At 40.6% G+C, this 25,666-nt stretch overlaps 1 protein-coding gene across 1 annotated transcript in view; it reads right to left on the bottom strand.

Moving 5' to 3' along the window:
• Positions 1-1,430: 1,430 nt before the first annotated feature.
• The window catches only part of EDNRA (endothelin receptor type A), a 40,177-nt gene continuing 15,941 nt past the window's right edge, over positions 1,431-25,666 (bottom strand). Inside the window, exons 3-8 of the mRNA XM_073341301.1 lie at positions 20,045-20,172; positions 11,883-12,081; positions 8,635-8,787; positions 6,789-6,922; positions 6,224-6,332; positions 1,431-3,140 (exon numbers count right to left, since the gene is read on the bottom strand). Of these exons, the coding sequence (XP_073197402.1) occupies positions 3,000-3,140; positions 6,224-6,332; positions 6,789-6,922; positions 8,635-8,787; positions 11,883-12,081; positions 20,045-20,172 (864 nt within the window). The 3' untranslated portion in view covers positions 1,431-2,999. The remainder of the gene's footprint in view (positions 3,141-6,223; positions 6,333-6,788; positions 6,923-8,634; positions 8,788-11,882; positions 12,082-20,044; positions 20,173-25,666) is intronic.

The raw sequence follows: 25,666 nt of genomic DNA, 5'->3' as shown, positions 1-25,666 counted from the left end.
TAAAAGTGGAAAGTGGCTACTACTATATGGACAGCTTGTGAGAAGGTTCACAGTATCCTATGCTGAAAATCTGATCAAGTCACACTGGGACTACTTGAGTTTTGTGGTGTCTGGCTATGACCAAATCTTACAGGTAAACAAAACCTGAGCATCATGATCTTTACCTTACTTCACTGGTTGCAAGTAAAAGATGGACAGAACTGGAAAAATACAGAGCTACAGTTTAATGTTTGTGAAGGCCCAGAGGAATTTGGAATTTAGAAACAGTATTTTTAGACAGAACAACAACCCGAGAGTAACAGTAGCTACTGTAACCTATGAGACTGCAGAAGTGTAAATCAAGAAGCAATTGATTTTGGCAGCAATCACGTCTGCATAGAGTCTTGCTGACTGTAGGTGGAGTCTCGGAGGTCATTTTGTTTCGTCTTCCTGTAGAGAAAGTGCAGGTAACCTACATTTTAGATCCGTTTTTCTTTCCCTTTGCCCACTCTGTACTGTGTTTATTTTATATCAGCATTATAAACATTCCATGATTTTTTTTCTATATAGTTTGGGGTGGTAGTTATGGTGGTTTCTGTTTTTATAAATCTTTTATGCTGCTTCACGCACTCACATTTTGAAGATAATTGCCCTTGTTGAGTCTTTGGCAGGCTGAGGAGTGTAAATTAGGGATAATTGCTGATCCAAGTTTTGAATGGCAGCTTCCCTTGAAGGAATCAGGGCAATGTTAGTATGCGGCCTGAGTGTGTCTTCTAATGAAAATGTTTGTCATGCCTTGAGGAAATTGCAGAATATTCAAGCAGAAATCTTTGCTTGTATATAATTCTACAGAGTTTGATTTTGTATCATGTCTTCATGCAAACTGTATCCCACAATGCTATAAGAAACAAATAATACAGTTACAAAGTTACAGTAAAAATGAAAACAGTGGGAGATGGACAAGCTTGTAGAGCCCACTCTGCCATACCTTCACTGCAATTGGCCAAACTAGCTAAACTGGAGCTAGCATGGATGTGTCTACACAAGGGGCAATCAGATCTCTCACTGCAGGATAGACATCGTAAATAAGGGAGTATAGGTCAAGAGAACAGAGTTTACTAGAGACATCAATTCATGTTGAACTTTGTCACATCAAAATGCATTCAGTCACTGTGGCATTGGTGATGTCAGAGTACAGAGAAACTCCACTATGCCAAAACTCTCAGAGAATTATCATTACTTGTTCCCTCTGATTATTGATACAGTTTGGGTGATAGACTGTTTCGAAAGAAATTCATCCAGGTCTCATTCAATAGCATGCTCTTGAGCACCATTACAGAGCATTGTCAGATTATATTTAAGTTTTTAATATATTAGCACACATTCATATGTGTGTGTATATAGACATGCAAATATGCCATAAAGACAAAAGCACACAAAAATACATAAAGTAATTTACGGAGCAGTTTTTTAATATACACTGTGCATGTAAACATTTGAGAAATTGTGCAGTGGAAGTCACTGTAGTCACTTAATATTTTGACTTTGTGAATAATGTGCAGGCTCATGTCTTCCACTTGAAACACAACTGGATGTTAAGAACTACATTGTGTAGCTGTGGCTATTACCTTTCAACCTGGCAAAACAGATGCTATAAATCTTATGGCAGATTTCTGCAGCAGGCATATTGTATATGATAGTGCTATATTTCATTCCACTATTTAGTAAAATGGGACCTAATCAGCAAATGTAACAGCTGTACATTTTCATGCCATGTAACCAAAAAGTCGACAATAACAAAGAAAAAGTTATGTCACATGTTTACATGTATGCGAGCAATAGCATCTATACATTATATTGTCAGTTGCATTTATATGGTTAATAACCCCAATAAAAACATCAAACTCATTTTAAATGTTTGAACTTTGTAAGCATCTCTCTCTCTCTCTCTCTCTCACACACACACACACACACACACTTCAGAACATATGCATGCACAACTCCTATGGACTCCAACAGGAGTTTTGCCCACATGGACTTAAACTTCAGGTCCACAATTTGTAAGCAGTATTCTGCATATCTGTAATTTAGTGACCATCTTCTAGGAACAGTTTTGGACACTTTTTGTAACACTTTACTGTGTTCCATTGATATTGCTGCATTCCACTTCAATTTCAATCCAAAACAGATACAGTCTCTGCAGAATAACAAGCCTAAGAGATAAACATGACTGGCTAATTATAAATGTGCTTCAAGATTCTCTTTTACAAATGATTGCTCTTTTGCTGATATAGAAAAATATATGTTTATTTTGTAAAGAGGGTTAGAATAAATAGCACATTATAATACCCTGCTTTTGGTATCAGTCTGTGCTGTAAGTGCCTAATGTTGGTGCTATTTTTAGATGGTCTATTCCTATCTTTGAATAGTGAAATGCTAATTTCCCAGCTAATGGATTGTCTCATTCTGTAAAATTAAGTAAATAAAATACAGGTGTGGACTGACACATTTCCAGATAAAAGCTTTTAAAATTCATGCTAAACATACTTTTATACAGAATATATTCACCACTCAGTTAAATGTTTCCTTTAAAAAGTGGCAAAAAGACAGAGATAAACTATATCCTCACAGATTCCATATTCAACATCTTCTGAAAATCCCATGGTGACTAATTCTAATCGGCCATCAAGTAAAAAGATGGCTAGGTCCAGGTACATACGGGACACTTCCTGCTTGGGTCAAAGACTGCAAACATCCTGCACAGTGCTGTGTGAGACTTTCATTTTCATAAGAAGGTGATGTAATTTTCAGAGACAGCAACATTGTCAAGAGGATCCCAATTTGCAGATCTTTAAATTTATAGTAAATCCATTAAATCACCTCTGAAATTAGGTAGAAGGGCAAAGAACTTCTGAATGGATTATATTTTGTGGAACACTCAGTGGATTTCCTGTTTAAACAGCTTTCATGTGACATTTTTTTCCTCCTGGATTCTGAAGTGGTCTCAGTGTCCTTCAGTCTCAGTTTATGCTGTCCTTATGGCTGCTTCGATCTGTATTGTGGTTATTTAGTTCATGGTTTTTCCACTGAATGCTTGTTCCATTCATTGGCACTGACGTCACTAGACTTTTGGACTGGTAGCAGCAACAGCAGAGACATGACTGGAAAGAAAAAGGGTTCGAAATAACATAAATCTAGCAACTCTCTATAGAACTATATTCTGTCTTCAGATGTGTGCATAAGATTCCAAGTGAAGAAGTGGTAGCTGCACATAGGCAGAGTTTGGCCTTAAAAATGCAGGTGATTCTGTAATTGCCCATCTCTATGCCACAAAATTAAGGCCTGATCTTACCCTCCTTATTTAGACAAAATTTTCACTTCACTGAATGGGAATTTTGCCTGAGTAAGGTGTGCAAGTTGAGATCCCACCACACTTCTGAAGTGTAATGCATTGGGTGATACATTCCACACTACAGCAAATCATCCCTTCCAGTCCTGCAAACTACGGCAGTGTTCCAAGACAAGGACTAGTAGTAGCAGACTGGCAGGGATGAGGAAAACAAGAGGAAACCTTTAGATCCTCATCCTCTGCCTTTCTTTTCCTCCTTCTTCTTTCCTCCTATCCTTTCTAAGAAGCAGAGAGAGTAAGAGCAGGAGCATACTTTTTTTTTTTTAGCCAGGGGAATGGTGAGGATGATGACTCAAGCCTATGCTGCTGGATTCTGCACCGGCTGGGAGTCTCCATTACCTCTTTTGAAAAGTGCAACAGCACAACCTGCTCCCTCAGGCTTTCTCCCCCTCTCATGAAATACAAAGTCTGATCCTAGGCAGCTGGGATTTCTGACTGCTCTGGAGAGGGAAGGGGAATGAGGACTGGGATTCCAGCAGCAATAGCAGGATTAGTGACCTCTCCGGGACATAGCAGCAAAAGAGCTTTGCAGATAGGCAGAGCTAGACTCAAGTTAACTGTATTGCGTATTTGTGGGTTGGGATGTAAAATAATTGTATTGATACTCAGGTAGGGGAATAATTTAATTGTAACATGGGAGAGTGGATTGAATTTATTGTTTTTGGTATGGGAGATATGGGGATGGGTTGTAGTGAGGGGATGAGAGGCATAAATTAATTGTCTGACAGGGGTGGGGGCTGGCCTGAACTAATTGTATTGGGGCAGGCAGAGGGACTGAATTAATTATATTGGAGGCAGCCTGGGTAGGTCCAACTCTATTTCCAGTGCCATTTCTCCAGGTATCCAATGAGAGGTCCAGGCAAAGATCCTTTCCACAAACCCACCAGTCTCCAAGCACCCTGGGCAGGGATCACTCTTGCAACCCCCCGCAATTTGTAACCGCTTGAAAACTTGGTTTTATTTCATTCATACAGTGTGGAAGTATTCTAAAAACCCCCTCTAAATTAGTGCATGTAATGCTGAACAAAACACATGTGTTCCACATTGTAACCATTTGTCACATGATTCATTGGCTTGGGTCACACATTGGCAGGTTTGCTTTCTTTCCTTTACTTATAATCATAGACTCATAGAATACCAGGCCTGGGTAGAGACTGTCGAATTGTGGAATTCAACGAATGGCTATGCAGGTGGTGTTGGAGAGAAGGCTTTGGATTCTTTGACCATGGAATGGTGTTCCAAGAAGAAGGAGTGCTAGGCAGAGACGGGCTCCACCTAACGAAGAGAGGGAAGAGCATCTTCACAAGCTGGCTGGCTAACCTAGTGAGGAGGGCTTTAAACTAAGTTCACCGGGGGAAGGAGACCAAAGCCCTGAGGTAAGTGGGAAAGTGGGATACCAGGAGGAAGCACAAGCAGGGGAGCACAAGAGGGGAGGACTCCTGCCTCATACTGAGAAAGCAGGACGATCAGCAAGTTATCTTAAGTGCCTATACACAAATGCAAGAAGCCTGGGAAACAAGCAGGGAGAACTGGAAGTCCTGGCACAATCAAGGAATTATTATGTGATTGGAATAACAGAGACTTGGTGGGATAACTCACGTGACTGGAGTACTGTCATGGATGGATATAAACTGTTCAGGAAGGACAGGCAGGACAGAAAAGGTAGGGGGAGTTGCATTGTATGTAAGAGACTAGTATGACTGCTCAGAGCTCCAGTATGAAACTGCAGAAAAACCTGAGAGTCTCTGGATTAGGTTTAGAAGTTTGAGGAACAAGGGTGATGTCGTGGTGGGAGTCTGCTATAGACCACCAGCCAGGGGGATGAGGTGGACGAGGCTTCCTTCATGCAACTAACAGAAGTTACAAGATCACAGGCCCTGGTTCTCATGTGGGACTTCAGTCACCCCGATATCTGCTGGGAGAGCAATACCGCAGTGCACAGACAATCCAGGAAATTTTTGGAAAGTGTAGGGGACAATTTCCTGGTGCAAGTGCTGGAGGAACCAACTAGGGGCAGAGCTCTTCTTGACCTGCTCCTCACAAACAGGGAAGAATTAGCAGGGGAAGCGAAATCCTAACAGCTAAGGAAACAATACGTATTTTGAAGGATCAGCTGGTTTCACAGTCCCCACCCCACCATTCTACTTCTTTCTACTGTGCTCTTCACTCTCATCTTCTCTCTCACTTTACTACTTTTGTTGTGAATGGGTACTTTAGGAAACACCGACAACAGCAATCTGGAGGCACAGTGTGATAAGTAAAGCAGGTTACTTTAGCCCAAAGTTTTCAGGTGTCCATTTTGAGTTCTTGTGAAAAATGGACTATACAGCTGTCCAGCAACTCTGAAAGCCATTCCACTTTTATAACTTCCAAAGTTTGGGTTTAGTTTCCTAACTTTGGGCTTCCAAATTTGAAAATTTGAGCCAAAGTGTGGTTTCTTGATTACAGGCAGATTGGGATTTCGGCCAGACATATTCATCATTCTAAATAGATGCTAATATTGGGAGAAATGTGATCAGATGAATTCCACTCCATGTATGCGCATTAAGTGGGTAGACAGTACCTAAGATGCACATGCATAGATCACTGAATGTTTGCCTTGGCGGAGTTTGTCAAAATTCTGTTTTACTGGTTTAGTGTCAACACTGCATGGATAGTTCCAGCTCTCAGTCTAGTATGTGTACGATGTGACCTTCTAGCTAATAAATTAGATAACTTCATACCTTTACATGCTCTTCCTTAAACTTTATAAATACCTTTATTTATCATTAAGTACATTAATGGAGCATGTCTGCGGGACATCTACATAAAAATGTCTCATGCCAGAAGTCTTACCTGGAAACAGTTTTTAAACTTCTTGCTCACAAAATAGAGAGCTATGGGGTTTATACAAGAATTCATGGTTGCCAGGTTAATGCTGATGTAATCCAGTGGCAACAAGAAACTAGGCAACGAAAAAGAAAGTAAAATAATTACAACTCTTTACACATTGTAAGGGCATAAGCATAGCACATGAATACTTTTCTCTAATGCACAGGCCAATTCTCTACTGTCTATATTGATCTTCTTCTAGCATAGGCAATGTGTCAGCAAAGGCCTGTCTGAAATAGCTAGTCAGACATTCCAGTTTGGAAAAATGAGAGGAAGGTGAACAAATAATGGCAGTGGTCCAAATTCTGCTCTATCATGAAACCTCATTGGAATGGAATCCCCTAAAACTGAAGGATATAATGGAAGAATCAGAAAATGGAAGAGTCAGCAGTTATAACCTTCTAGTGTCTGGCTCTGACTGCTTAAGTTACCAGTTCTCACAGCTGCATGAGCAATCACATTAAACTCTAAGTAACATATCACCCTATATTTTTTCATTCTAAATGGTTGAGGTAAGAAGATACAATACCTGAACAGTTCACATCTGTTAGGGTCCAATTCATTGTATACCATTTTCTTCAAAATTCGGCTCAAATGGAGAGGAAACCAGCAAAGGGCAAAAATCACTACCAGACAGAAAACTGTCTTTGCCACTTCTCGACGCTGAAGGAAGAAAGCAAAGAAAAAGATTACTGATACATGTCAGTCACATTGCACATGTAAGGGCAGGGAAGTGATAGCAGCACAAAAATAGGCAGTCTAGATAAAAGCATGCACTTAAGATTTCTTGTGCCCAATCCTGCAGTCTTTGCTCATGCAAAACTCATGTTTATTCAGGGACAACTATTACACTGAGTGGGAGTTTTTCATGAGCAAAGACTACAGGCTCAGGCCTTTACAAATGGTTTCACCTTGTCAATGCACAGGTCCTGTCCAACAGGTGTGGGTTAGTGAAAGGAATTGGGGGGGGGGGGGTTGAGAATATAGCTGTTGCCTCTGCAGCTGCCATTGGAGTATAACATGCAGGTTAAGCCTCTGTCATTACAATTTTCAGCCACGTAACTCCAGTTAATCTCCAAATATGACTTAATATTATTATTGCTTCTTTCTTGTAATAGCAGTTATCAAAATATGAAATCTGATGTAACTTTGATTTCTGTGCTAAGAATGGGGCTGCTGCTGCCATGAGCACAATTAAGCATTAATGTGAGGAAGGGGAGAAAGTGAGAGAGCAAAAGTGACAATTGAAAGGACACATTTTTATAAACTGAGGCACAAATCCATCTTGGCTGAGCTTTGGAGATCACAGCAAGGGGGAAGTGGTGGAAGGAGTCTGAAATCTGCATGGTGGAGGATACAGTCTTTCCTTTGGGCCGCCTGACTCTGGCTCTATCCCCTTTCAAGCACAGCTGTGGAGAGCACTCTCATAGAGCTGATTTTGTATTATGAACAGGGTATAAGCCCTAGCACTCCCCCTTGTGCAGTGAGACTGCACAGGTACAGCCTTTAGAGGGTCATTCACAGCTGTAGACAGAGGGTCAGGATTTGAGGGGGTGAGGTAGCAATTGCAGCCTCCTCTCAGACCATAATTGCAGGGACTTGCCTGAAGGTTTTAAAACAGCAGTCCAGAAGGTAATCTAGAAAAGAGCTGCAAACCAAGCAAAGTACAGTCTGATATTACTGTGAGTGACTTTGCACCGTAATCAGTGTTTACACTAGACTTCTTTTTGCCACTCATGGTTGCAATGATGTGAACATCAGTGTAAACAAGACATGGGTGTTTTTATCACTATCTAAAACTGTTCAGAGTAAGGAGAGATGAGAGAGTGGTAAAAATGCTGATGGCACCCCGAACCCTGTCTACACTAGCACTCTTACTGTTTCTACCACCAGTACAACAAAGGGTGATTTCCCCAAAAAGTCTAGTGTAGACAAGGCCAAAGGGTTTATAACCAGGATGCATGATCCCTAGCTCTAGCTCTTTGCAAGAAATGTAAAGTATTCAGCTGAGGACCAGGAAAGGACCAGCAGAGCTTTATGTTTATGGGCAAAAATTCAGAAAACATATTTTTGCCAAATCTTTGTAGCAGCATTCCAAGTAATTTAGCCAGTAGAGATTTAAGGTTAAAGAGAGGGTGAGCAAGACTCTCACACTTTCTTAGGAAAGGAAATAACATGCAATCTCCAATATCTACCTAGTCTATAAATTACTCTTGTGTTCTGGGTTTGGTTGAATACCTCATGGTCAGAAGTCACCGGTAGCCTCACTTTCTATTTCTGGAATTTATTTTATTAAAACCTGTTTTGAAATGTTTATAAACTAACTGCAGATACAGCAGCAGTGTTTTCCCAACATTGGATTCCCTAATATTTACCTGCTTAAGATGTTCACTGAGGGCAATTCTCAAATTGCTGTTCCTTCTGTTTAACATTTCACAAGTCATTAGTGTGTAAAAGACAGCCGTACATGCTAGTGGCACGCAGAAATAAAATCCAAACAGCCACCAATCCTTTGCGTTTTTGTAAAACTGAAGATGAGAAAAAAAAAGAGAATGATTTTTTTCCAAATGCAATGCAACAGACAACAGAAATATAACTGAACATGTGGTGGTTGATAGTCATTCTTCTGAGCCTATTAACTGAAGTGAACTTTGTGCATTCTTGTTCCTTCTAAGATGTGTTTGTGGTGGAGTAGGATTCTGACTGTTTGCAGAAGATTTTTTCTGAGGCATCATCAAGACATTTCTCAGGGAACTAGATAAATATATCTAATTCCTACTCCTGATTTATCATCACTTGTTAATTAGCCCGAAGTTTTAAAGGGTTTGAATTAGTCATAAACCTGTATTTTAATCTCCATAATGGTGTGACTAAACACATCCCTTATGCTAAACTGAGTAGTTACAAGGTATTCTTTCACCAAGCTTTACACCTAGCATATTACGCCCTTGATTACCATGCTATTTCTATATTTAATATAGAGGAATCAGGGAGATGACCTTTAGCCTTGAATACTTTATAGAGATAAAACAGGCATTTGGTGGCAGCATAAACATTCAATTTACCCTGGTGATAACCTGTCTATAACTTTGGTACTATCTGTCTTGGGTTGGAAATTGCTGCTTGAGGAAGTGCTTGCTGGGTATTTATGCTAATTCATGTAAATCAGTGCTCAACGCTTACCACACAACTGACTTGCCACATTGAAACAAGCTGCAGGTTGACTCCTAAGTCCCAATAATAACACAAACACTAAACTGCATATGAAACCTCTAGGATAACAGGTCTTGATAAGAGCCTTTCTCAGCAAAAGTAATTTACCTTTTAAGGCTCCTGTAAACTGTTTTGGATTCCAAAATGGGCAGGTTAAAAATGTCTTGTAAGTGTAATCATCCTCAGCTATCAGTGGATAGATTACTAGTTGGTGTGCTTATGTAGTGGGCAGATAGAGGCCACTTAATGTGTGTTTGTCTGGAAAATGTGAAGCTTAAGACTGGCTGCTTCCAATGGCTTCAGCTGCCTGGTTAGTTTTACCTTTTATTTACCTGATACGCGTGCTATGTGACTTTCATGACAGGAAATCAGGCCCAACAATAACTTCCCAGTATTTTGCTACGTAAACTGCTGGTAGTGATTTAGGAGGCATATTACGTTTGACAAAACATTTACATATTTTATTCCTCTGTTGGCAGCTATATTTGCACACTTGAGGACATGCTGTATTCTATTTTCCCTTTTTAAAGAAGAGCTGTTTTAATCACCAAAACTCTCCATTGAAATATGACATTTTAAATACTTCCTGTCTCTAGGTTATTAGTCGCTGAGCCAGATGTGTGTAAAAGGGGACCACCCCCTTCTTTCTCAAACTCTTTCCCGTAGCTTCTTTATTCCTAATGGATGTGATCTTACTTGTAACATCACAGTTCCCACACCAAAATATCATGATGTTAATAATGGAGGATTATGTGTCTCCTAAACTACTGTAGAAAGAAGTCAGAGGTCTGAGATCTTGTTTACGTATACTTCTGAACAATGCTCAGTTTCTGAAAAGGAACAAAATCAAAGCTATATTGCAAATTAATTGACATCAATTTAATGAGGTTGATTTTTTATCCACTCCATCAGTACAGCCATGGGTTACATGAGAGAAAATATACGTTACTAAGGGAACGCTTTCTCTTTGGACAGGTAGAAGGAAAGGAGGGACCACTGGTCATAGGCTTGATTGTGAAACCTTCATGCATGTTGACTATCACACAAATATTCCCATTGAAGCCAGTGGGACTGTTAGTAAGAAAGTACTAGTCAGGATAAGATTTTCAGAAATGGGCCCAATAGCACTTCTCCTTTAGAATGATTTTGGGTGTTAAGTAGGGTTTTAAAGCCCAGTGCACCCACCTTCCAATGGACCTCCCCACTGGCTAGGATATAATCAGGTCAAACTTTAGTGAACTTACTGCTTCTCCTGTTGCAAAAATAAAGTCCAGAACTGAGATCTGAGAGGTGGTATTGGGAGGGAGAGAAACAACTTTACATTCCAGATGGGACTTCATAGGAGCACACCTAGAAAAGCCACTCAGGGCATATGATGAATCAGCACAGACCCCTCGTGCATTGGCCAAACTCTCTCCGCAGCTGACTTTCTGAATTGTGTTAGTTGGCTCTTTTCTCATCATCAGCATGTGAACGAGAGGATGGTGGGCTCTTTGCATAGCTGTATTCTCTGTGGGCAGAAGTTCCACCACTAGGGATGCACAGCCTGGGTTCTGGTAGCAGAAACCCAAAAGAGAGTCAAGCCTCACATTTTAAAATTTTTGCTGCCTGGGCTGGGCATTTGGAGATTGCCATTTGTCATCTTTTTGGCAGAGAGACAAGGACTGAGAAGACACACACAGAGGGAATTATTTTCCCTGCTCCAGGACGTTCCCCCAGGTCATACTTGAAGCATCTTGGTAGGGGAATATAGGAAAACTTGCACTGCTGTTACCCATGATGGACCTGTTCTGTGCTCAAAAGGAACACCTCACTATCTACAACTCCCATGAGGACTACTGAGTGTGAAAAGAAAAGTTCAAATGAACAACAAAAAATACCCCCACAACCCTGACCAACTTGTAGACTCTGTATGCAGCATTTACTTATTGACATGTCCAAGTTATAAAACCTACAGTAAGATGTCTGTAAATGATTAATTAAGGAATCTGAGCTGCAAGAATCTTACTACAAAGTACAAAACTGGGCTGATTTAAGAGAAATAAGGATCCTTTTGTTTGCCTTGTAAGTCCACATGGAACTAGTTTTCTACAGGAAATGTGCATTTTAAACATGTTTCCTAATGCTCTCAGCCTCCTGGGATTCATGTCCTCACACGAGTCTTTCAAGTCTTTCAAAGGATAATGCTTTGGGGTCAGATTTACTTTTATTAGCTGCGGCTGAATATGGGAACTCATGACTAAAACTGAAGTTCCCTATCCCAGTTAATCTACTTTTTTTTATGAGTCTTAAACTTTAATGGATAAATAAAGCTTTGTTTCACTTTTCAGTCCGACATCCTGCAAGTGTCTATATTCTAATCTGTTGATTGCAAAAGAAGGAACTTTGATTACTTTAAAATTATACATACCATCATAAACTTGTTTGTAGCATTGAGCATGCAGGTAATATGATCTTCATCTTTGTATTTGAAAGGTATCATGACAAAACCAATTGCTTCTGGAATAGCCAATATAAAGGAGAGAATCCAAATGGAGAAAATTTCAATAGCAGTGATCATGGGGATACCAATTCCCTGAACACGACTCCAGGAGGCAACTGCTCTGTACCTAAAATAAAGAGATAAGCATGACATTCCAGACTATTTTCTTTATTAAGATCTAGAGCTCTTGGGTTGTCTTAACATGTCAGGAATGGTTCTAGATTCCTTAAACTCCCTCAGAATGGCAGCCTGAGATCTGTGTTACCTATGTGATAACAGAGGACCCTACTCATCCAGGAAACCTGCCACCCATAATGTCACCAGCAGCATTGTGGAACAGATCAGATGGCTGGTGGTAGACAGCTGAATGCAAATGTTTACATAGGGCAGCACTGTATCTGCAGGCAGTTAACTAATATTTTATATCCAGAGTAGGGTTGTCAATCTTCCTGGACTAAACTACTGGGAAAAAAAAACAGACAAACTCATCACAAGCAGGAAAATACGTGTGTTTTGTTTACTCTGCTTAAAGTGCAATCTTCCATATATTTTAAATTCTAAAAATACTGGGTTTTATAGTATGGGGCAATTTCTAGCCTGGCCTCAGAATACAAATAGTAAGGGTGCTAGATAGTGCTATTGACAGCATGTCAGTTCAGTCTCAGTACCTACATCATTTTTCCTATGAGAAACTGCAGCACAGGGTAAGAAAGTCTGAAAATAAAATCCATGCTAAAAGCAGTACACTCTTTTCCATAACGTTATCCATTTAAAAATAAAGAGGTTATTTTTCAGAAACAGGCTGTGGTTCTCTGGCAGCAGCAATTCACATATACTTAGCATTTGTAACAGGTTAGCAAAGGCAGTGCAATGTCAAAAGCTGGACTTCATCAAACAGTATATGCTCTAATAAATTGGTTAGTCTCTAAGGTGCCACAAGTACTCCTTTTCTTTTTGCGAATACAGACTAACACGGCTGTTACTCTGAAACCTGTCCCCCTGTAATAATCTAAAGTGGCCTGGTGGGCAGAATTCTTTAATCTGTTCAGTTCCGCTTTGCAAACTGTTTATGCTTAATTTGTTTGTTTACTTCCCCAAAATAGTAATAAATAAATATAGTATAATAATTCCAGATGGGTTTATCATACTGTCTGTTGAAGAAGCATTTTTCTGAAGTTTGGAAAACAAAATAGGAATGCTAGAAATACTGTCCAACTCCTTACGCAATAGTTATGTACAATATGAATATGGGCCCACTGACACAGTAAAAATACCAATGGGAGACGTTGTTAGACATTGTAGGGCCTGGCGTATGTTCCATATACAGTCTCATTAATGTGATGAATTCATGTCTCATACAGCTTATGAATTCAGTCTCATACAGCAAGGATGTTTGGGAAATAGACTGAATCAATGGATGCAGGATTGGGCCCTTACTCTCAGAGGAAAACTATTGGACAGCAGGACTGTAGAATAATAGCAGAGAATATAAAAGTGGTAAGGTGCAAAGTGCTCAGTTTTTCATCAATTTAATAGTATACACACTAGAATCTCTCTCTCTGGTGTATACTGCCGGGTCATACAGCATACTTGCAAGACATGCTGGGGAAAGGCTCTTAGGCTTAAGTTATATAAGCTATTAAAACAGCCTAGGCCATTTTAGACTTGTGGGGTGGAGGGAGGAAAAACTCAAAAAACCCTTATTTTAAATGTATTCCTATGCTCTGAGAATGCCCTAAGAGTTTCAGGTGATCGCTCAGTCCCTGGAGGGCATATGAGACAGAGCTATAAGATCATCTAACTGAGCAAACTGTATTTGAATGATTTAAGACATTACCCTCAGTAACAGAGCTGACTGAATAGCGAAAGAAATGTTGCCGTAATATTTATTCACTTTCAAAATCAAGTTTGTTTGATCACATCTTTGACCCTTTTCAATGTTGTTTTGTGAAAAAATTTCAAGTGCTTGAATTTTACTAGCAGGATCATTTCAGCACATGTACATGAATATTCATAGAAACTGAACTTTGAATTGTATGTTTGGTTGTAAAATTCTCATTCAGTCATGTGATATCATTTCAGTTCCCCAATTGGATGATGTATATAACCAATATTGTGTAATTGTGAACTGCAAATTACAGTCAACTACACTATCTGAAGTTCATGCTGTTAGTTACTCATGTAACTTTTGTAACTGAGTGAATTGCAAGTTGTGAACCTGATTCTCTACTTCCCCACACTTTGTGCCGTCAGTTACACTTCTGCAAAGTAAACTATTATTCAGATTTGGTCATGTTTTACAACCTTTTTGCACAGCTGTAAATCACTATACAAGAGGGAGGGCAGTGGAGAATTGGGTCCTGCATATTCAGTTATGATTTTTGCAGCTCACAATTCAAACGACTCATCAGACCAAGAATTATTTATTGAATGTGAATAATTTCAAATAAAGAAGAAATTTAATAATTTGATTATCAGAATTTGTTGAATACATTTTCATACAGAAATTATACGGTCAGCTGTACTCCATTGGTATGAGGATAACTTCAGTAAAATAGTGGTACTTTAATTTTACAAGTGTGTGTACTATGAACTATTTAATACACAGGATCTTTGTCTAGCCTCCAATGGCCTATGATTAGGTGTGTGAAAATGTTGCAGAGTTTGATGCCTTCAAACTTACAGAAATATAGTATGTATATCAGGGAAGTATAATAAAACAAAGGAGCATAATACAGTGCATTAAATTCCCCAACCTAAAAGCCATGTGTGTGTTTTCTGACTTTTCTTTTTCTTTTGTTTTTATTTTCTTTTTCTCGCCATTAATGTCCAACACATTCTATTCATCTCCAGATTGTTTTCTTTTCTCTTTTTCTGCATTTGTTATTCTCTCTATTCTTTGAAAAGCCCCATCTTCTTTCTTTTCAATCTTTAGCTTTCCTATTATGTTGTTTACCCACTTGCTTGCTCCTATATCATATTGTGTCCATCCCTTGCTGTCCTTCTCCTGTGCTCTCTACTTTCTTTTACTCTACACAGTCTTAATTATTTATCCTCACTTGGTCTTCATTGCCTCTAACCAGTCCTCCCTACTATTTGGCATGTATATAATGCTTTTAGATTCATAGAGTTTAAGACCACAAGGAACCATTAAATCATCTAGTTCAGGGATGGGCAAACTACGGCCCAGGGGCCGCATCCAGCTCTTCAGACATTTTAATCCAGCTCTCGAGCTCCTGCTGGGGAGCAGGGTCTGGGGCTTGCCCTGCTCAAGCAGTCCAGCCAGGGAGCCAGGGTCTGGGGCTTGCCCCACTCTGTGCATGCCGTGCCTCCACACGGCTCCCAGAAGCAGCGGCATGTCCCCCCTCCAGCTCTACACACTGCCCCCGCCCCAATCCCGTACCTCCCATTGGCCTGGAACTGCGGCCAATGGTAGCTGCAGTGGCGGTGCCTACAGACGGGGCAGCATGCAGAACTGCCTGGTTGCCCCTCTGTGTAGGAGCCAGAGGGGTGACATGCCTCTGCTTCCGGGAGCTGCTTGAGGTAAGCACTGCCCGGAACCTGCACCCCTACCCCTCTCCCATGCCCGTGCCCCAGCCCTGATCCCCCTCCTGCCCTCCAAACCCCTTGGTCACAGCCCAAAGCACGCTCCTGCACCCCCAACTCCTCATTCCCAGCCCCACCCCAGAGTCCGCACCCCAGCTGAACCCCGCCCCCCCCCCGCATCCCAACCTCTATCCCAGCCCAGAGTCCCGTCCCGCACCCTGAACTCCTCATTTTTGGCCCTACCCCAGAGCCTGCACCCCCAGCCGGACACCTGACCCCCTCCCACACTCCAAGCCCCAATTTTGTGAGCGTTCATGGCCTGCCATACAATTTCCATACCCAGATGTGGCCCTCGAGCCAAAAAGTTTGCCCACCACTGATCTAGTCTGATCTTCTGTATATAACAGACCTTTAAATATAACCCAGGTATCAGTGTTCCCTCTAATTTTTCCCACATGTGTGGAATGAATTTTGTTATATCACCTTTATATTGGTGCACATAATAAAATTCATGGGTCGGGGGTGGGGCTAAGGGGTTCGGAGTGTGGGTGTTGGGGGGATAGGCACCCCTCCTCTGGCCACGTCAGGTCTGAGCCAGGGCTAGGTTGGGGCCATGGGAGGGGCGCCCCAGTCACGGCAGGTCCGGAGCTAGATTGGGGCTGGGGAAGGGGTGCCCCAGTCGCAGCAGGTCCGGGCTGGGATTGGGTTTGGGCCACCCCTCCCCCGTCCGTGGTAGGTCCTGACTGGCTGGGTTCCCTGAGCTCCTGCGTGGCACTTCATAGGCTACTGCACACCTGTGCAGCCGCACAGCTTACAGGGAACTTAGCTGGGTACCCCTGCATTAATAGTTTGCCCAGTAGTTTGTGTTTGGCTAAAGTATATGCTCCAAAAAAGCATTCCGTCTTCATTTGAAGACATCAGGAGTTGGAGAATCCACCACTATCCTTGGCAGTTTGTTCCAATGGTTAATCACCCTCACTGTTAAAAATGTCAGGTTTCAGAGTAACAGCCGTGTTAGTCTGTATTCGCAAAAAGAAAAGGAGGACTTGTGGCACCTTAGAGACTAACCAATTTATTAGAGCATAAGCTTTCGTGAGCTACAGCTCACTTCTTTCTGATTGGAATTTGCCTCATTCATCTTCCAGCCAATGGTTCTTATGCCTTTCTCCACTAGAATAAAGAGCCCTTTAGTATCCGGTATTTTCTTCCTGCAGAGGTACTTCTACACTGTAATCAAGTCAGTCTTAATTTTCTGTTTGATAAACTGAACCGACAGAGTTTTTAGAGTGTCTCAGTGGAAGGCTTTTCCCCGAGGCTTTGAATTATTTTTGTGCGTTTTTCCTGCACCCTCTCCAATTTTTTGAAATGTAGACATCAGAACTGTATGCAGTATTCCAGTATAAGTCTCACCAATGCTGAATACAGAGGTAAAATCATCTATCTGCTCCTACTCACTCCTCCATGTTTATATAGAAGTTAACAAACATTATGTAATCATCACAACAACCCTATTGTAGTTAAGTACTACCATCCCCATTTTACAGAAGGGGAAACTAATGCAGAAAGGGGAAGTGATTTGACCAAGGACAAAGAACGAGTTATTGTCAGAATCAAATTTAGAATAGAAATAATCCCTTGCTTTCAATCCTGTGCTAACTCCACTAAACCACATTGGTTCTCTGCTATTGATCTGTTTTTTTTGGGAAGAGACCACAATGACTGCTCACTAGAAAAGCCAGCTCAGCTGCAGCCAGCTGGCTGGTGGCTGGGAGGATATTTATGGTGACCACTCAGTGCTGTGGTTTATTGGCATAATCTTGCCCATCTGCATAGATACTGAAAACTTGGCTACCACATGAAAGCATATAACCTGGAGTTAGTGTTCCACACAGTACAGTATGCAGCAAAGGCTAAATAAGACCTTACACATACGGGATGAGATCCTTACCTTTACCCTTCACCTTACAATCATTGTCTGGGACATGAGCAAGAGTAAAAAACTCAGTGGGAAAAAAAAGCCCTGAGTGACCTAAGTTTTCCCAACATTAGGCAGTACTGTAGACATAGCCTTAGTCACAGTCAGGCACTGTGTAGAAAAGACTCAGACTGTAGCCATCAGCATGAACCAGAATTTAAAAATGCCTGACAGGGAATTGCAACAAATGTGTGTTTCCTTTGAAGGGTAAAAGACTGGTGTGGCACTGTCTGTCAGCCTCTAAAAACCTTCTCCACATATGAACAGTATTGTCCCCCTGGGTATAAACAGTTAAACCTTAGTTCACGATCCATGCAGGCCAGTTTCTGTGTGGGCCTGGGTAATGGGTAGGGTTTCATAATAGACAGATGCAGTTAAAGGCAGGGACAATCTTGCAAAAAGGAGCAAACATATGGTTCCTAAATCAGGGTTAACATCCACAAAAGATGATTAGAGGAGCAACAGTGACCAAAGATGTGGAACACTGGGTTTTTCTGATTGTTCTGCCATTTGAAGTCAAGGATGTATGTGTAATTGACACCAACTGTGGGGCTTGAGGCATAAAACAAAGCTGTTTTATTAATGACCATGTATAACTTTTTCAGATATTTAATTACCTATTGCTCTAGAGAAGTAGTAGTTAAAGCAGCAATGCTTTGTCTTGACTTCCCTTTCAGATAGAATTTCACTGGAGTTTGAATCAATGTTCAGACTTCTTTTCCAGTAAGATCTCAGATTTATTTTGTATTTTAACAAGGCTTTTAATATGACAAAGGAGGTTGGAGGGTTGGGTTTTTTAGCTTGTTACTTATGAAGTGAGCTGTAGCTCACGAAAGCTTATACTCTAATAAATGTATTAGTCTCTAAGGTGCCACAAGTACTCCTTTTCTTTTAACATGATAATAGTTATAATGTTTATGAATACGGTTATTTTACCCCCAACCCATGTTTCTGTGTTTTGCACAATAAAACCAATTAATTTGACAATAACAAATGAAACCTTTACTTATGTAAAGGCTTCCTTATTTTGTTCTCTGCTTTACTTCCTCAAGTTCTAGTTGAAAATGTTGATAACTTTGATACACAATTTGTCCACAAATATAAGAAATGATGTGTTAATGCAATGATGCCAAGCTCAAAGCAGCACTTCCAAAAACTATGTTGGCTTAGTTTTGCACCATGGAAAACAAGATGCACAATTAAAAAATTTATATAATCCACAATTAGCATGGGTAACTTAGTAGTATCTGTATCTGAAATGGAACATAACATTGCGCTATTACCTCATATTTCTTTAACTGCACCCCAAAACTGAAAAACTTAAAACTCCATCAAGTTTTGGGTCTGAGCACTGGAAAAATAATTTTATCTCCCAAAAGATGTGGGAATGATATTTGCCTCAGTGTAAAACTTTGAAGTAGAAATGTGAGATCGTGAGAGAGTGCTCTAAGGAACAGATCCTATATCAACAACGTATGTGGAATGTATAGTTTATGGGATACATTCTGAGCAGTGCGATCCCACTGGGCCCTATGCTACTCTCACTAATACTACAGTAAATTGGGAGTAACTTCATTATAGTCAATTATCACATATATAATACTTTACAAACATTAACTAATTAATCACCAAAACAACCCTATGCTATTTCCATTGAAGTATAAAGCTAGTGTGGGATTAGAATCAGTATTGTGTTAGTTCTCAACACTTAACATTCCTCACAAGGGTATTGTTATCCCCATTTTATATGCTTTGCCAAGGATACATTATTTAGCATCTCACGCTACTACAGTAAATATTTGCAGGGAATATGTTGTGGGCAAACAGACATGTAGGGTCCGATTCAAATTTCAGTTGCACCAGAGTAAATCTCGATTAACCCCAGTGAAATCAGGAACTGCCCCAGAGAGTCAGTTTTCAAAATTTTCAAATGAGGGTGTCTAAAGTTAAATACTTACATAAAAGTGACCTGAGTTTCAGAGATGCACTCAGATCTCCCACTGACTTCGACACTTTTGAAAACCAGGCCCACTTTATTTAAGTCAATTGGACATCTACTGTCATCAGTAGGAGCACTGGATGCTTTTTGAGTGCACCCCTAAAAATAAGGACACTTTTATTTAGGGGCCTACGAATGGATTTAGGTTCTTGACCTTAGGCACCCAGGTTTGAAAATCTGGGCATGAGTGATTTGTCCATGGCTACAAAGGAAGTAAGTGCAAGCCAGGATTAGAACACAGGGATTCTTTGGCCCGTGCTGTGCTTTTAGATCATTGCCCACAATGACTTGCACCTAGAAAGCTATTTGTCCTTTGAGTGAGGAAAAATTGGGATTTTAGTACATACATTTAGTACATACATACAAAAAAGACGAAAAATTGCCACACAACAAATCTTAACAGTAAAACTGAATCCTATATGTTTTTGAGAGTATGAACAAGACGTATTGTTAAGGTATGCACTTATACCTGTGGTATAACCACACCATTCACGGCTCTCAGTTTTAGAACAAGCACAAGTGAGAGGTCTCAAAGAACAGTGTCCAACAAAAGGATGAGAGATACTATACCTGTCCACACTAAGGGCACAGAGATTGAGGACTGTGATGCCCACTGATGCCTTCTGTATAAAGGGGAGGAATTTGCAAAGAAACAGCCCAAAATCAGAATCCGCAAATGGCCACCGCTGAGCATGAAGCTAAAGAAAGGACATAAGATAATCAGAAATGATAACGTAGACAGTGAATATGTAACAACCTGTAATCATGACCTATCTTCGGATCCAGCCCTGATAGCCCAAAATTCTACATGTTTAAGCAATTCTCTTGGTAATGAATGAAAGTGGGAGGTAATTCTGCTGCCGTAGAAACATGGAGGAATTAAGGAGAGTGTTTAAACATAAGCAGTGGGAGGATGTATTGATCCTCTCCAACTGAGATAGTAACAGTTTCACTGTTAAAGGATCCTTTCCTAAAATGCTTCAGACACTGTTATGCGCACAGAAAATCAAATTCAGCCCTACCCTGGCATAAACTGGAGCAAACCCCATGTGTCTGCTTTCATCAGGGCTGAATTTGGCCCAGAGTCTAGCATTCAAGGCATGACTCACACCTCATAATGGGACACTTAAGAGCCTAATTCTCATTGTTGCACAGAAACAGATTCTTATCATTGTAAATTTACCACTGGAACTTGTGACAGTTTTGGATGTTGGATTATGAAACCTGTGGAAAGATCATTATTACATGTATACAATTAGTACCATGTTATATTTTAAAGGGCAGGCATCCCCCAGGTGGGCTGTGGTAGGTGACAATAGAGAGGCAGTTTTAAGTGAGTATATGCATGAGTGGCAGCAGTTTGGACTAACATTTCTCTCCCCTAGGATGTATCAACATAACAAATGTGAATAAATTGATTCTTGAGCACAATTAGGGAACCAACAGTAATCTCCATCCCAGCTGTCATTTATGCTTTGAACAAGTAAAGATGCATGCAAAGCTTTGCTCCTTGTATTACAGTTTTTTCACATCTATGAAATAGGTTATATAACTCAAAGCCTTATATATAAAATTGAAAGACAATGCATCTGAGCCTGGGATGAGATTCTGTCAATGTCCTGAAGTCTGCATAACAGCATTTTTTGAAGGAAGTACAGAATAATAACAATACGTTCATTTTTTTATTTATACCTGAGCTTACTAACTAAAGGCATGGAAGTATTTGTATGACACTTTGCAAGTGGTGATCACAAATGTCTTCCATCTGTTTCAGGGGAAGGTGGGAAGTAATACCCAGTTACTTTGGAGACTTGTAGAGACTATGCTGAGTTTCTCATTGTGTATAACTTAACTAACAGCAATGATGGGCCCAACCAGCCCCCATGGGTCCTAATCCTCTGAACATTTGAGGAAGTTCAGATCCAGATCTAGATCTTAATTTTGTGGATGGCTGAATTAAACCCTGAGATTTGAATATCCCCAAGTTTCACCTCAGAAAAGACTAGTCCCTGCACTTGTGCTTTTCTTCCTCTCTGCACACAAGCACCCAGGTCAGGCACAGTCTGACCAAAAACCTTAAATCAGACCAGCCTTGTTCTAAACATTGGCCAACCACAGTGTGAACTGGTGCCAAATTAGAATTGATAATGAAATCCAAAACCACATGAGTTTCATGACATTTAGGTTTTGCTGTGTACATTTCCTACATATCTGCTAAGCACACAGAATATTATTTTCAAATGTCAACGTAATAGCCTACAGATACAACTGTGGCATTTCCAATCAAACATTTGTGGAATGTCATATTCCGGCTGCCACTGATCCAGGGCACAATGGTGAAAGGTGGGAGCAAGGAGTCATCCTTTCCCCTTGTACAGCTACACAAGAATTATCTGGAATCTCGGTGCTTTTGCCTTTTGACTACAAAAGGAAAAGTGAGTGTTAGTGGGTCAAGACTCCATCATTGCTGCAGTAGGCTTAAAAGTCATAGAATAATCTTGTATATTAACTCTGCTACTAAGAAAGCAACACGATGAGGTCTTTGGTATAATGTCTTAAGGATCTTCTCAAGATGAAATCACTCAGAGAAAAAAATTGTATAACATCTTTTCTGATCGTGCTTGTAGAATTGGAATAGATCCCAATCTCTCCAATTACCAGCAGAGCCTTTGGGTCTCTTTGTGCTCTCTCTTATGCCAGTTTTACATCATTATAACTCAGTGGAATTACTCTGATTACATTGGTACAAATGGTAGCAGAATGAGACTTCATCCCTGTAAACTGATACTGCCTATCTGTACAACAGCCCACCGTCTGAGTGCTAGCTTGAGCTTGCTTGTTTTTAGATTACAAAAATCTTGAGTTTATTTCCACAAATTCTCTTTTTCCCCCCTCTCTTCCTTTTTATTTTCAGCCTGAAATCTGGGGAAAGAGAATATCTTGGACACTTCCCAGCCAGCATCTTTCCTCACGTGAGCCCCAAACAGAACTCTGGTCACTGTGGAGCCCAGGGAACTTTTTCCAACCCTTATTGTTTATTACTGGACACCATAAAGGCATCTATTCCTGAAGTGCTTTTATACCGAGATTGGCTCCTCGGGTAAGTCTAATTCAGAGCTTTGACAATCAGATAGTCCATAAACATCTGTCCTCTTGTTTCCTGACTGAAGGCCAGACAAATGATTACTCTGTGGTATTAATTGGGTCACTCATCAGTGCATAATTGTTTGTTAGGGGGTTTCTTGCACCTTCCTTTGAAGCATCTGGCTTAAGAATGACAAAATCTTGGAATAAACTGGACAACAGGGTTTGATCTGGTATGGCAATTCCTATTGTTCTCAGCCAATTCCAAACATCTCTCCACTACACTACTTCGTTGCTAAAGCTTTTTATCTTTGGAGATATTTTGAAAATCTGTCTCTTCTGTCTATGCACTTTGGTTTCCAGGCCATCAATTCTTCTATCCACCTTGATTATCTGGTTAGTAATTTGGACTGTCATTTTTTTCAAGATTACATTCCGGAATCCACATATGATGTGGATGACCATCAATGTTGGTAAAGGGAAGGTGTGTATGTAGCTGTTTTGAGCACAGGACTGAGAATCATGACTCCTTAGTTCTATTCCCAGCTCTGCCCTGACTGCGGTGCAAACTGGGCAAGTCACTGCACAGCTCTGTGCATCAGTTTACCATAACAGTGTTATGATAAGCCTTTGTTAACCAAGCCTGTGTTAACCAAGCCTTTGTTATACTATAACACTGTTATGGGTAACATACCTTAGTCTCATCTCAAGCTCTTTCCACCTATGGAATGCTCTCTGGTGATTTGCTGCCTCCTCAGGGCATGCCAGATTTCTAGCCAGATTTTTCCAGTCCTTTGTTCCTGTAGAATGCAATGTGGCTGGAACATTAGACTGGAAGAGTTTGCAACAAAAACAGCATGCAGCATTCTGAGATTTTGAGTACATAAGCCATGGCCTCTACACTTTGTCACCATTGGGGATTTCACACCAGTAATGTGTTGGATGGAAACTTCTATTTTCATTGTCTTTGGGGAACATGAAATTTTTCACTTGCTGTTGCCCATGCAGTACAAGGAAGTCCCTCAGGCTACTGCTCAAGAGGGTCCACAGTCCTGGATCATCTAGACTTAAGGAACTAAACTCAGCAGCTGCTGTTTCTTGTGCCTCCACCACAGTCTTCTCTGATCTACACTTTTCTTCAGGAATGTGCATGGTTACATCCATTTGAGATTGAGATATGGATGCTGCAGTAGCTGCCAGGTCACCTGCACTCTAACTGGAAGATGAGGCATCTCCTCACCACTCACATCCTCACTGGGGCCAGAAGGCTCACCATGAACATTTGTGTCTATGTATCTCAGGAGAGCTCCTTCCTGCTTAGATAGAAAAGCTTCCTTTGCTTGCTTGCTTTTTCTGAATGCTGCCCCAGAGGGGCGTTTTCTTCTTTCACTCTTGACTGCTGTTCTGTGTCAGCTATAGTGGCTCTCAACACTCAGTTGAAGGGGACAAATAAGCAGGGTGGTAGCAGGGCCTGTGTGAGGGAAGATGTCAGTGTCTTAAGGGCCTAACTGACTCCTACTACTTCAGTTGACTGCCTGTTCTCCTCAAGTGGATTACGGGAAGCAGCAGGAAACAGGAAGCTTCCTGAGAAGCTGGTGTTAATCAGTCTAGGCTCCTGGGGTGCTAGAGAAGTACATAAGAGGGTCCCCCTCCTCTCTCTCCCTGCAGCTCATGCTGCTTTCTGTTATTCCCTCTCACCTTTTCTCCTGCCTGCCTGTTATGTCTCTTGTGGCCTCCTTCCTCCAGCACAGCACTCCACCATCTCTGTGCATCTAGTGCAGGGAGAATACATATGCACCAGCAGCAGACACAATTTTCTACACTCTGGGTCCTAGTGGCGCCCCCCACAGTCTGGAACCTGAGGCGGCTGCCTCAGTTCACCTCAAGGTAAAGCCAGCCCTGACTGCATTTTAGAAGCTGGATGGGAAGTGGGTGGGGGAAGCTCAAAGTTTTGATAGTTGGAAGTTTTACTGCCTGGGAAATGCAGGAGGCAGCTTAATATATTGGGATAAGCATATTACCTGAATGCTTTTTCTAACATAATAAGCAGTAAAATAGTTAATAATGTTGACAATCAATGTCATTAGGTTTCAGAGTCAACACCCAGTTTCTGTTTCGGGCTGTCTGCATACTTGGATAGACTCTACTACTTTGGCATATGGTAAATTCATATTCTGAAAGTTATCTTTGCAGCCATATGGCTTTGAACCCTTTTTTCTAAAAAAATGAAAGCTTAAATTTTGGAGCACAATTCTGCAGCATGTGTGGGTGAACGCTGCACCAAATTCTGCAGCAGCAGAATTACAGAATAGACACTGGTAATAGCTCTGCATTCTGACATCCAAGGTAAACACTTTTTTCTCTCTATTAATATGTTCCAATTGTTAAAAATTATTTAATCAGAATACGACAAATGATATATTAAATATTCCTATGGAGTCAGCAAAATTTACATCTGGTTTAATCTTACTTATAGTACAGGCTACTTATCTAGTATTTCTAAATTAAAGTTCACAGCTTTTTGTCAAAGCTACTGGCTGTTGAGTGGGGAAAAGTTTGCATGACACAGCAAAATATTCAGTATTCATTGAATACTGAGCATTTAGGTATTCATCCTGTCCTTTAAGGATAAGTTCTGATCTGTCCCATTGAAATTTTGTCCCAGTTTACACCCATCCGCCACAGTCACTCAGAATACTTGAATTGCTTCTATTTATGCTTTTTGGCACATAATAGTTTTTTTTTTAAGTGCCCCTTCAAACATTTGAAAAAAATCAGTGTGTGTATGGAACATCTGCTTTCCTTCATTTCAGGCCCACCTCCATGTTCTAATTGGATTACTCAGATTTTGAGAGATATTTTGATAGTTCATACCTTTCAGCCCATTCGAACGTTTACATTGTTTAAGGCCAATGACATGTTTCTGTATAAATCCAAATCCTTCACATCTGAAGGAAGTTTATCGTGTAACTGCAAGTTGAATGGTAAGAGGCATCATTCGATATATATAGTTTTAACAGGAATATTTTGTTTCTTTAACTGTATATAAAATATATAAATACTAGAGAGAGAGAGGGCCCCAGACTCAGGTCTCAGTACCCCCTACTT

The sequence above is a fragment of the Lepidochelys kempii genome, chromosome 4, assembly GCF_965140265.1.
Source record: "Lepidochelys kempii isolate rLepKem1 chromosome 4, rLepKem1.hap2, whole genome shotgun sequence".
NCBI classification, from domain to species: Eukaryota; Metazoa; Chordata; order Testudines; family Cheloniidae; genus Lepidochelys; species Lepidochelys kempii.
The sequence above is the reverse complement of the archived record's forward strand: the minus strand, read 5'-3'. Positions and strand labels throughout refer to the sequence as shown.